The sequence below is a fragment of the Jaculus jaculus genome, chromosome 2 (genome assembly GCF_020740685.1).
Source record: "Jaculus jaculus isolate mJacJac1 chromosome 2, mJacJac1.mat.Y.cur, whole genome shotgun sequence".
Classification (NCBI taxonomy): Eukaryota; Metazoa; Chordata; class Mammalia; order Rodentia; family Dipodidae; genus Jaculus; species Jaculus jaculus.
Genome location: NC_059103.1, coordinates 203,967,577 through 203,979,905, shown reverse-complemented (window position 1 = coordinate 203,979,905; position 12,329 = coordinate 203,967,577). Strand labels below are relative to the sequence as shown.

Below are 12,329 nucleotides of genomic sequence, written 5' to 3'. Positions count from 1 at the left end.
CCAGTACCTCATTGGCATGGCACCCTCGACACGGTTACCATGGTGACTGAGTCTCAGCATGGGCTTTGGGCACTCAAACCACAGCATCAGCTGTACCTTGTGCTGCAGCTCAGCGCTGGTGCCTGTATGGAGATTCGGACCACATGATCCTGACAAGCCAGACTGGGCAGCACGTGCTAAGTGACCATGCAGCAGGAGGCAGCTGTTGCTACTCCTTCCTGGGGTTCTTGGCCGCCAAGGCACCATAATACAGCTTAGAAAGTTGGGTCCATTGAGCAAAAACAATAAACAAGTGAATGGAGACCCTGGGGACACTGACAGGACTGAATGCGAGGGTGGTAAGATACTCTTCTACATGTGAGCCAGGAACAAAGGGGACTTTTACTTCACACCTCTGTTACAAATCCTGATGGCAGAGACAACCTTGTACCTGAGCCTGTACCTGTCAGAGGAAGCCAGGGCTCTGTGGTTTCATTGCTGACCACGGAGCTGCATCTCCTCAGTTATGACGTTCTCGGGGTGGGTAGTGCACATCCTGAGCCCTGAACCAAAGTAGAAGTTGTAACAGAAATGTGATCTCCCAGCATGTACGTGAGCTCCGGAAGCTTCCAAATCCCCATGAGATCTTCGAAGAAAGATCATCTCTCACCTCTTGGAACTGTCACTTCTGGAGTAAAGAACAACTTCCTCCTGGCAAAGGGCATCACACTAAAATGCACTCATGGAAGTTTATGTGTCAACTGGACAAGCCACAGGGTACCCAGATACCTGGTCCCACTTCATTCTAGGTGTGGCTTTGGGGTGTTAGATGAGATTGCTATCTAAATTGGCTAACTAATTTAAGAAAATGTCCCTCCTCAGTAGTTGGTGGCCCTCAACTCATCAAATGAAAGCTCAAATGGAATAAAAGGATGACTCTGCTATGGTTTAAGATACTGGTTTGGGGTGTCCCACAAGACCTATGGCTGCAGGCTTGAATGGACAGGGGTGGGGGACAGGGAGATGGCGGGATCTTTATGAGGTGGCTCGTGACAGTGCCTGGGAACACTGGAGCGTGGCCGCACAGGAGGCTGTGGGGTTCTGGCCTCTCTCTACTCTGGTCAGGTTGTGAGAGTCACTTCCCCACAGGCTCATTCTGCTGTGCCCGCCTCCCCCACCCCCACCAGACCAAATCTCAGATGCTGAACCACCAAATCTATGAGCTAAGAAAGCCTTACTTAAGAAATTTTATTAAATAAGTTTCCCCATCACACAACCCCAGCTGAAGCCACAGAGGAATTGGGGAGATGAGCAGCCTCCATGGTGAGCCTACAGTCAGCACCAGGTGAAAAAGACACCGAGGACACTCAGTACCTCCCAAAGCAGAGACCCAGAGGCACCTCAGAGCCCTTCATGGAAATAGACTTAAAACTCACCCAGCATGGCTCAGGGAATTTTGCAGAAGAGGGGAGGAAAGACTGTTAGAACTGTTAAGTTGGGTCGTCACGCCCAGAGGCACTGCCTCCCCCAGTCACTGGCTGCTGCTCCCACAAGGCATAACCCACGGCCCCATGGGGAAAGCCTGCGACCCCACAGAGGAGGCTCCCCAGCGGAATGGGGGCAAGGGACGAGGGAAAGGATGAGACTAACATATGATGTATTCATACCATGTATGTCCGTAATTAATAAAAAAAAAATTCAAAGGGGCAAAAATGAATAAATAAACTTATTTAGGGAATACTGATTAGTCTAACAAAGGCATGCTTATTCCCAAAGTGAACATCTGCCTCTGCTTGCCAGGCTGGCAAAGGGATGCCAGTATCCTTTCCTGTGACTATCCCCAGTAGAAATGCTGACCCTCAAGAAGAGAGAGAAGTAGTGGGGAACCCTGAGGATAAGTTTCCACGTCCAAAGGAAGGATGGGCAGGAAAGCAATCTTATGCATCTCCTTAAACAGAGAGAAGAAAGCAATTTGAGAAACAGTTATTTTCTCAGCACTTGGTTTTCCAACGCTGTCAGCATACCCACAGGTCTGCCCTTCTTTTCCTCCTAAACTGACAACTTGAAAATTCAGGATTAATCATTTTTAATTATTGCTATGGGTTATATCTGGGATATTCCTAACACCCATATGTTGAAGGCTTGGACCTGCGGATAACACTATCTGGAGGCAGTAGAAGAGGTGGGTCTTGCGTGGATAAGTCAGGCTATGGGCACGTGTCCCACGGGGGACTCTGGGAAGGTGGGTCTTATGTGATTAAGCAGGCTATGGGCATGTGTCCAGGGGGGACTCTGGGAAGCTGGGTCTTGTGTAATTAAATCTAGCTATGGGCATGCGTCACAGAGGGGACTCTGGGATCCCAGGATCTCCATTCCCTCTTCGTCCCGTGTCAGGAGGCAAGCTCCTTTGTTCCATCACGTACTTGCCACAGTGTTCTCTCTTACCACAAGCCCAAAGTCACAGGACAAAAATTTATGCAGTGAGACGTCTGAAGCCATGAGTGGACATACATCTTTCCTCCCTATCAGTTGATTGGCTTTGCACATTCTGTCACATCAATGGAAAACTAACAAATTATCAGGGATGGGTTATGATATGTAAGATTCTTTATCACTGATATTAAGAAATCATGGAAAAGTAGAATTATAAATAGCATTTAACTTTTCGTCTGCATAGGAATCAAATCTTGTTTGTTTTTAACATCAGGAACAAACTAATACAAAATAGAATCCATTTTTTGGCCCTGTAGAGGATGTATATAAAACAATAATCCTTTCAAAAGATATAAAAATGTGATATTCAGCCAGGCATGGTGGCGCATGCCTTTAATCCCAGCACTTGGGAGGCAGAGGTAGGAGGATCGCCATGAGTTCGAGGTCAGCCTGAGACTACAGTGAGTTCCAGGTCAGCCTGGACTAGAGTGAGACCCTACCTTGAAAAACCAAAAAAATAAAAAATAGAAAAAGTGATATTCAATAATAATTTAAAACATTTATTCTGCAAGATCATCTCATATGCCTTATAACAAGAGGTTCTTGCTTTTCTTCTCTGCAATACTAATTTGAGAGTCAAACATGAAACCCCCAATACATTTCAGACTTCCAACACCAAGGTCACATGCTCCTCACGTGACAGCATTTTGTTTTCCAGTGTTACAGGTCTTTGACCACTGGTTTGACACACTCAGCACATGTAACTTTCCAACAGGAAAAAAAGAAATCAGAAAAAAAACCAAGTCAGAGTTTAATTAAAATAAAAAGAAATCAATTTGGTAATAAAAGAGCCAAAATAATATCAATAATGAGATAAATGATTCCCAGGGTGTTCCTTTTCCGGGGACAGCCTGGGATGTTGGTCCTTCTGTTCTAGGTGCAGGCAGGTGGAATGTCCATGCGGCCATCCACACATCCACCCACTACCTGTCAGAGCCACTGAAAGCTGGGCAGCATACAAGGTAATGACAACGCCATACACTTTCTTGGGAACATTTTCAAATGCATTTCCTCATAGCCATGTTTGAGAACACCATGCATAGCCCCGTGTTTGCAGTAAGAAAGATGCTCTCAAAAGTGCCACTGTCTCCTCCTCTGTGAACACTATTTTCATTTATGCTGGTTGTACTGGATGTCTATTTGCCTCCTCTCTTGTCAAGCTGTTGGGCTAATGGCGAGAAGCAATCTAAGCTGTATTCTAAAAGTAGCCTCCTTGGGCTGGAGAGATGGCTTAGCGGTTAAGCGCTTGCCTGTGAAGCCTAAGGACCCCGGTTCGAGGCTCGGTTCCCCAGGTCCCACGTTAGCCAGATGCACAAGGGGGCGCACGCGTCTAGAGTTCGTTTGCAGAGGCTGGAAGCCCTGGCGCGCCCATTCTCTCTCTCTCCTTCTGTCTCTGTGTCTATCGCTCTCAAATAAATAAAATAAAATAAAATTTTTAAAAAAAATGTAAAAAAAAAAAAATAAAAGTAGCCTCCTGCCTCACGGCACTGCCAGCGATGTTCAATAAATAATGTCCCCAGGTAGCAGTAAATCAATCCTATGCATAGAAAGACCCAACTCAGAATCAGCAGAACCCCCCCGCACCGCACCCTCCAGATCACTCAGCACATAAGGAGCATCCCAAGTTCTCTGGTACTACCAGCTGTAGTTCAAGGTTCCGCAGGCCACACTGCAGGTGAGACACCTCAGCAGGTGTGTGTAAGACAGACTGAAGGGTGCAAGCTAGGAAGTGCCAAAAATATCTAAAATGTGTGGTGTATGTCAATTTGTTTCAAACTTAAGTATCCAACTGTCTAGTTTCCAACTTTTGTTCCAGACCTTCTGAAAAAAAAAAAAAAAACTACATGAAGGAGAAAGGCTTTCATGATGCCACAGTCAAACACTACCTAGGGATAGAGAGACAAGAAGTCAATAAGAGCTGCCTGGCATGGTTATCATGCTCTGCACCGTGTCCAGAGGACAGTCATAGAGACGGCAGTGAGGTGTCTGCTCTTAAGTCATCAGAGGCAGCTCCGCGCAGGTCAGGAGTCCAAAGTAAAAGCCATTCTATGAAGTATTTTTACTTGTTAGTGCCAAGACACTATATATTTTCTTGAGTTAACTGCTTTATGTTTCCTTCTTAGTTTCTGTGAGAAAATTCAGAACCAAATTTACATTCAAGTTTGGATATCTCTAGTAGCTACAAATTTTCCAAATTTGTTCTCTAAATGCAAAGACATTTGCCCTCACAAGCCCTGCTCAAAACAACCTCCAACCCACATTTCCTGGCCCCACGCCTTCCCCTTCCTTGATTCTAAGTGTGTTCCACTGCATGTGTCTGCCACTTCATGTGTTCCATGTCGCATTGGTTCTTTCCTGTTTCCTCCCTTTCCCTACTAGACAGTAACCAACTGGGTAGCAGTCATTAGTTCCTTCAACAAACTCCAACAACCAGAATCCTGACTGACAGCAGTTGGTACTCTGGTATCAATGAACCCAATAAAAGAACAGATCACCTTGTAAAACTCAACGGTCTACATTTATACTTTTCCATGAACTTGAATTTTAATTTCAAAGTATACAGTTCTCTGGTTCTGATGTATTACTGATTTTGTTTTCTGGTTATAAAAGCCCTGTGCAAGCTCAACCAAATCTTTCATCAAATAAAACAGGAGACTATGGATGGAGAGGCAGGTACATGCAGACAGGAAGTGTGCTCGGGTTATCAAACACACCATGGTCTACCAGGTGGAGAAGTCCCTACTGAGGTCAGAGCATGAATGAGTCCCACAGTGTGACTGCTAATTTAGATGATGAAACTTTCTTCCAAAACACATCATTCTCCTCCTCTCCTGGGTGATGCTAAGCAGGTTGTGGCTCCACTTTTGAAAGGGTACTTTGTAGGGAAGAACTCCGGGGTAGCTCTGGCCAGCCCCACACCCTCACTAGTTCACTTCCTGGTGGAGTCTCAGCACTGATGGTGGATTTTCAGCAGAGATATGACAAATGTGTGTGCATTATAATCCATGTGCACTCTTAGAACCCTTGAGAGGAAGTGAAGCCTCGGAGTGTTTTCAGAATATAGTGCCCATATCCTCACAAGTACAGCCACTGAAGACACTCCCACAATAACCCGTGGCTGGAAGAGAAAGCCTGAGGCTAGACTGACTTCATTCCAAACTTTACCTCAGGCTAGCTACAGCCCCGAAACAGGAAGGAAAGTGGGCAGTGGCCCGAGGAGAAGATGGTCCTCACCTGTTTCACCACGGTTACTGTTCCGGGTGCCATGGCAACCACTGAGGCAACAGCAGTGGCATCATGGGTCTCTGCGCCCAGCTCAATGATCTGCTGCAGGATGTTCACAGCGGTGGGGTCCAGTCGGTCGCCTGTGAGGAAAGAGCAATTAAGGCCAGAGTGCCAAACAGCATCCCGTGCAAGCCTGGTCACTGGAGGGGTGACCCTGGGTTGATCCCTCTCCTAGAAGCACACATAGTCTCAAAGTCACTGTTCTGACAGGAGAAACAACTTGTATGGTTCCTTAAATTTTATCAAGCATATACTACAGAAACATCACCCAGAGTCAAGTAAACTGTGAGGAGATGGTATGTTCCCTAATTGGTTGATATGTCACTTGGGTAAAAAACAAAAAACATAAAACAGAGATCGGCCTCAGGCCATTGGGACAATGAGATCACAAGCATGGAACTGAAGCCAGGATTATGTGACTCTCCATGTGGTTATGTAAAACTTCACCACGTAGTGTCACTCTAAGTAGTACCAGGTGGCACATTCAACTGCACACCCGTTTCTCTGCATCGCATCCCAGATGGTCAGGCAACAGCTCCAGGGGACAGGCAAGGCGCCTAAGCCTGTGCCATTGTCAAGTTAGCAGGATTTCAAACTCCAGACCAACTTCTCTTCTAATCCATTCAAGTCTGGAACCCAGATCACGGGGGCTGCAACGGAGTGTGCCCTTCCTACGCCCTCTCCACCTGCTGCCCATCTTTAACTCTCTAAGCATACCCTCCCCTGGTCACTAGCTTATTCAAAGCAACACTGCTACTTGTCTTCAGGCTTCGTAATATCAAGTCTTGGCCAATATTTATGCCCTCGCGGGCAACTGCACGCCACGTGCCAATGTGGATCCATCAATAAGAGATCAGAAAAGGTGGCCTTACATGTTCTGTGTAGTGGGGAGAACCTGGCACAAAACTGATGTGATTTACATTCATTCACAATGCACCACCCAGCATCCCACATCCTGCACCTCACAGCCTCACCCCTGTAACTCCTTACATCCTTGGAAACAATACAGAGGAGTTTTGCAGCTTGAACCTCCACAGACTAACCCATTTACCTGGAAGACTTACTGAGGTCACACTCTAGCTCCTCCTCCATTCTTTCCCCCAGTGGTCAAATTTATCCAGCCCTGCCATAAATCAGCCAGGAAAGTCCCACTAGGAATATATATATAAAGAACTAACTACCACTCCCTTTTTCTCACAGCCTCCCAAGACCCATGTGCCAGTAAAACATGACAGCGCATTGTATTAGGAACACTGAGGGGTGTGGTACAGGAAAGTCTGATGGGATCCCAATGGATGACGTACATTCTGAGCGCTGAACATGTGGGACAGTTGTGCAGAGACAATGAAGGGAGGGGGAAGGGAACACTGGAGCATACATGTGCGAAATGTGGCTCATGCTGGTACCAACAGAACCTGGCCAGAGAAGCACACACCAGGGCTAGCAAGCAGGAGACAGACAGCCTGGAGGTGAAGCAAGTGATCTGGCCTGCTGAGACACAGAGTCAGAACTGAGGAGCCAGCCAATGACACTGGAGGCAAGTATGTGTGTCCAGGGATGAATGAACACATGCTACAATCTGCAATCCTGGGCCGATGGCCAGCATCCCAGAACATGGAAGACAGAAGCCCAGGCAAGAAGCCCTGCCTAACAGCCTGATGCTGAACATGTGTTGGCGTGGGGCGCTTTCTCACCACTGCCCTCTAGCACACTTTGTCCCACCAGGCTACCTTCTCCTAGAACAGGCCCACACGAGCTTCTGGGGAGCCTTCTTCACCCTTGGGTTTGGGGCTTTAGCTCAGGCGAGAGACTGCTTCCCACCCAGTGTCTCAGTGGTCACGCATCTGGCTCCTTGAAGTCCTGCTTTCTTCACCCCATCCCCAAGCACACCTGGCATTAAAGCAACATATTTTCCATATATAATGGCCCAACTAGCACTAATGTGGCATGGGCTTTTAAAGCTTCCAAAATTTGAAAACTGTAACATTTGATGCAAAAATCCAGATCTGGCCTTTGGGGAAGAATGTGGTGATCCTCAGCACACAGCTGTAGACTGCTTGGTCTGTCTAGGGTTGAAGCCCTTGGTGGAGATGGCCATGTGGAAGATGGGATGGGGGCGGTGGTGTCCCAGACTGCAGAAGCAGCTTAATTTGGCAGTGGGACATGCCTGTCCTCTATGTTCAGGGCAAAGCCACCTGTACACTTGCCAAGTGAGACTTAAACACTGCTGCTGGCAGGTGGCTGTTCCAGGAAGTAAATGGGACCCATGTAGGGAAGTCATGCAACCATGCAACAGAGCTCCATCCTCACTGGACTCATTCTGGGACATTTAAATGGGAAGATGTCCTGGATCCTGACAACAGGGCTGTTTCTGTCATCAGAATGCTGGGAAAGGAGTCTTGATGTGGGTCAATAGGTAGACACCATTCATTCGCATGTTCATTCATTATGTGAAGAGCAGTTCTAGGTTAACAAATAAAGCCAGGGGTGCCCTCACCACTCTCTGAGGTGTATCGCAGGTCCTGGAGTGCGGCCACAGCTGCTTGCGTTCCCTGAACATCCTCTTCGGCCTCTGTGATGTGGAGATACTGGGTGGAGGGCTCCTCAGGAGTTTCTGTTGCTGGCTAAAAACCAAACACAGTATCTCAGCATCCTTTTGAAAGACTGACAGCTACATTGAATTTCCAAGATAAGACAAACACACAGCAAAGAACACTTTTTAAAAGAATATTTTATTTATTTATTTGAGAGAGACAGAGTCAGACAGAGAGAGAGAGAAGAAGAGAGACACAGAGAGAGAATGGGCACACCAGGGCATCCAGCCACTGCAAACTCCAGATGCATGTGCCATCTTGTGTATCTAGCTTACATGGGTCCTGGGGAATTGAACCTGGGTTCTTTGGATTTGCAGATAAATGCCTTAACCACTAAGTCATCTCTCCAATCCCGCAAAGGACACTTTTTGTGACACCTCACTAATATGACATCCCTTAGAACCTAGATGCTCCAATAAACAGGCATCTCAAGGAAGAGTATTCACATGCTAAGACATGGGAAGGCCACCTCACCTCAGGGGAAGTTTCTGCTCTTCATGCTTGCAGCAGGGCTGAGTCTCCTAAACGTAGCCAGGATGTTCCAAGAGATGTAGTGCATGCTCTTCCACAGTTTCTCTTCTCCTCCCACTGCTACTAACACCAGCCCTAACCAGCCCTTTCCACTGGCCCTCTGCCATGTGGCCAATAGAGGAAAGGACTAGCCCATGGTAGAAGGCAGGAAAGTGAAGACACGGAAACATATAACATGCAAAGCACAGGTGCTGGCCCATGGTAGGAGTCCAGTGAACACCAGCTGCTCACTCCACTATTTCTCATGACAGACATGGTAGACAATCCAACGTTCTCTAGCATCAGGACTGTGGGGACAGAAGCAGCTAAAGTGATGTTCACAGGCACCTCTATCTCAAGGAGAGAAGAGCTAAGATTAACTATCTACAGAATTAAATACTAATAGTAACCGTCTACCAGTAAGGTTAAAGAATTTAATCAAGGGCTGGAGAGATGGCTTAGCGGTTAAGCGCTTGCCTGTGAAGCCTAAGGACCCCAGTTCGAGGCTCGGTTCCCCAGGTCCCACGTTAGCCAGATGCACAAGGGGCGCATGCATCTGGAGTTCGTTTGCAGAGGCTGGAAGCCCTGGCACGCCCATTCTCTCTCTCTCCCCTCTATCTGTCTTTCTCTCTGTGTCTGTTGCTCTCAAATAAATAAATAAAAATTAAAAAAAAAAAAAAGAAGCAGGCAGAGCTGAAGAAAGATGCTTTCTTAAAAAAAAAAAAAGAATTTAATCAAACTTACGAGGCAGTGGCTGTGCACCCACCAGTAAAGAACAAGAGGGGGACTTTGGCCAGAGTTCATGGGCACCAAGGCCATGTTCCAAAACATTCATCAGTGACTGAGACAGAGTTTCAGAGCAGCAAGTGATCGTCCTCTCACAGCTAACTGGCCAAGTACATTTAAGTGACTCCAGCCTGACATACACTAGACACTCAATGAGATCTGGTAGATGCAGGAATAAGCAAAAAGAAGAACATTTAAAATACCACTGAGCAACGCACCAGGAAACACTGGACTACATCATGGCCTAGCCACTGACAGTGCGCCTCTCATTCTAGGAGCCTATGCAGTACCACATCAGGAAGGACAGTGCTCTGTAAGGCATTCCTGATAGTGCGTCTCTCATGCTGGGAGCCTTTGTAATACCATGTCAGGAAAGCCAGTGCTGTGTAATGCATTCCTGACAGTGTGTCTCTCACGCTGGCAGCTTATGCAATACCACATCAGGAAGGACAGTACTCTGCAAGATGTTCCTGGCACTGTCTCTCTCATGCTTGGAGCCTATGCAATACCACATCAGGAAGGACAGTACCCTGCAAGATGTTCCTGACAGTGTGCATCTCATGCTAGGAGCCTATGCAATGACCATATCATGAGGAGAGTATACTCTAACCACAACACAAGGACAGTGTGCTCTGCAAGGCATTCCTGGGAGCCAAGTGACACTTCTACCTCTGAGAATAGGCAGTAGGTTATTCCACTTTGACCAGCCTGTGCCCTCAATTCTTGCTTCTCAATATTCTCACTTAGGAAGTCAAGTAGATGTCTCTCTGTTGACTATTTTCATTGGCTCTTTTCATGGCTCTTATAAAGGTGCTGAAGTCTGCTAGAAGTAAGGCCTTTGGAAGACAAGGACACTACTACATGTATTTATAAAAATAACTGGCCAAGTTGGATGATTTTATATCATGAATTGGCATTCCAATGTTTAGTTCATAAAGAGAGCACATTCTTACTGGATGAACTTAGAACAACAGAAGATTAGTCACTGAACCAGAGATGGTGATGAGAAGGTTGGAATCCATCACTGTCAACAACACTAAGGACTTACTTGGGGCTACATACAGACCTTACGATTTTGCACAGCACATGGGTCGGTCCTTTCACACTCTCAATCTACTAGACAACTGTTTGGTTGTAAGGCTGCTGCGCTTACACAATGGCCCAACATCCAACAGTTTACAGATAAGAGACAGGAAACCAATCATTCAAAAACTAAAGGCTTCTGAGGCCTGAGAGACAAGCATTGGTAAAGTCCTTGCTTCTAAAGCATGACAAACTGGGTGTGAACCCCAGAACACTCATAATGATGGGCATTCTGGCACATGTCTGAAGTCCTAGTGCTGAGGAGATAGCAACAAGATTATTGGCACTCACTGGCCAGCCAGTCTAGCCTAACTGGTAAGCTTCAGACCAGTGAGAGACCTTTTGACAAAACAGGTGGGCAGTGATCCTGAGGAGGACACCTAAGGTTGTCCAGTGGTCTCTGCACGTACACACACACCTTTCAAAACACTTTCCAAATCACATAAAAGCAGCAATAGGTATACTAAACTCTCATGTACCTATCACCTAATTTGAACAATTATCAAACCAAGTTTAGTTGTCTTTTGCCTAAAGACCCACACCTTCCATGCCTTGCCCTTGGAGGGCTTAGAAGAAAATCCAGAAATCGTAATTTCTTTCACAAGTATTTCAGATGTATCCCTAAAAGCTAAAACTCTTTCAAACTAAACTACAATAATACCATCACACTCAAAAATAGCAGTAGGGCTGGAGAGATGGCTTAGCAGTTAATGCATTTGCCTGCAAAGACTAAGGATCCAAGTTTGATTCTCCAGTACCCATATAAGCCAGATGCACAAGGGGGCACATGCATCTGGAATTCATTTGCAGTTACTAGAGGCCATGGTGTACCCATTTTCTCTCTGCTTCTCTCTCAGATAAATACAATAAAATAAATCTTAAAAAAAAATAGCAGTAAATTCGTATCATCAAATAATGGAGCAATGGGCAATGTTTCCAATTTTTAAACTTCCCCAGCAATCTCATTTTCAAAACAACTTGTTCTAAGCAAACTTAAATGAGGTTCACACATTACAAGAGATTCATAAGTCATAAGACACTCAAAATCCATATGCTTTCTTCACTTCTGGCTGCTCCCCACAGGGCCTCTGCAGATTATTTATTGGAGAAAGTAGGCATGGAGCTCCCAGCCATCAGGACTGTGTACTGGATCTCACCTGGAGCCAATTTCCATGCTCCTCCATCTGCAGACTGTCCACTGGGAGTTGGATATGAACCAGAAGTGCAGTTATATTTGAGTTCTCTTGCAGGAAAGAATGCTTTGTGACCGTCACTGAACTCTTTCTGCAGGAGAACAACCTTGACTGGATGTGTCTTCTTTGTAATGTTAGTAGTTTTTTGTCATTTATTTTTTCAATCATAATACAGAAAGGAAATTGTTTCAGAAATATCAATATAAAGAGTCAAAAGGGCAGGGCATGGATGTGTTCTATCATTAGAAGGTCACTATATTAGTTATCTTCTCATGGTTGAGACAAAAATACCTCACTAAAATCAGTCGAGCAGAAGAATTTATTCCAGCTTAGTGTTTCAGGTTGTAGTTCATCTTGGTGGAGAAGGCATGGCGACAGGAGCATGAAGTACCTAGTCATATTCTGT

General features: G+C 46.0%; 1 protein-coding gene across 2 annotated transcripts in view; it reads right to left on the bottom strand.

Moving 5' to 3' along the window:
- The window catches only part of Zfat (zinc finger and AT-hook domain containing), a 214,114-nt gene that overhangs the window by 15,876 nt on the left and 185,909 nt on the right, over positions 1 to 12,329 (bottom strand). For both annotated transcript variants that reach the window (XM_004656180.2, XM_045144010.1), the window contains exons 14-15: positions 8,255 to 8,381; positions 5,707 to 5,837 (exon numbers count right to left, since the gene is read on the bottom strand). In XM_004656180.2, coding sequence (XP_004656237.2) covers positions 5,707 to 5,837; positions 8,255 to 8,381 — 258 coding nt within the window. The remainder of the gene's footprint in view (positions 1 to 5,706; positions 5,838 to 8,254; positions 8,382 to 12,329) is intronic.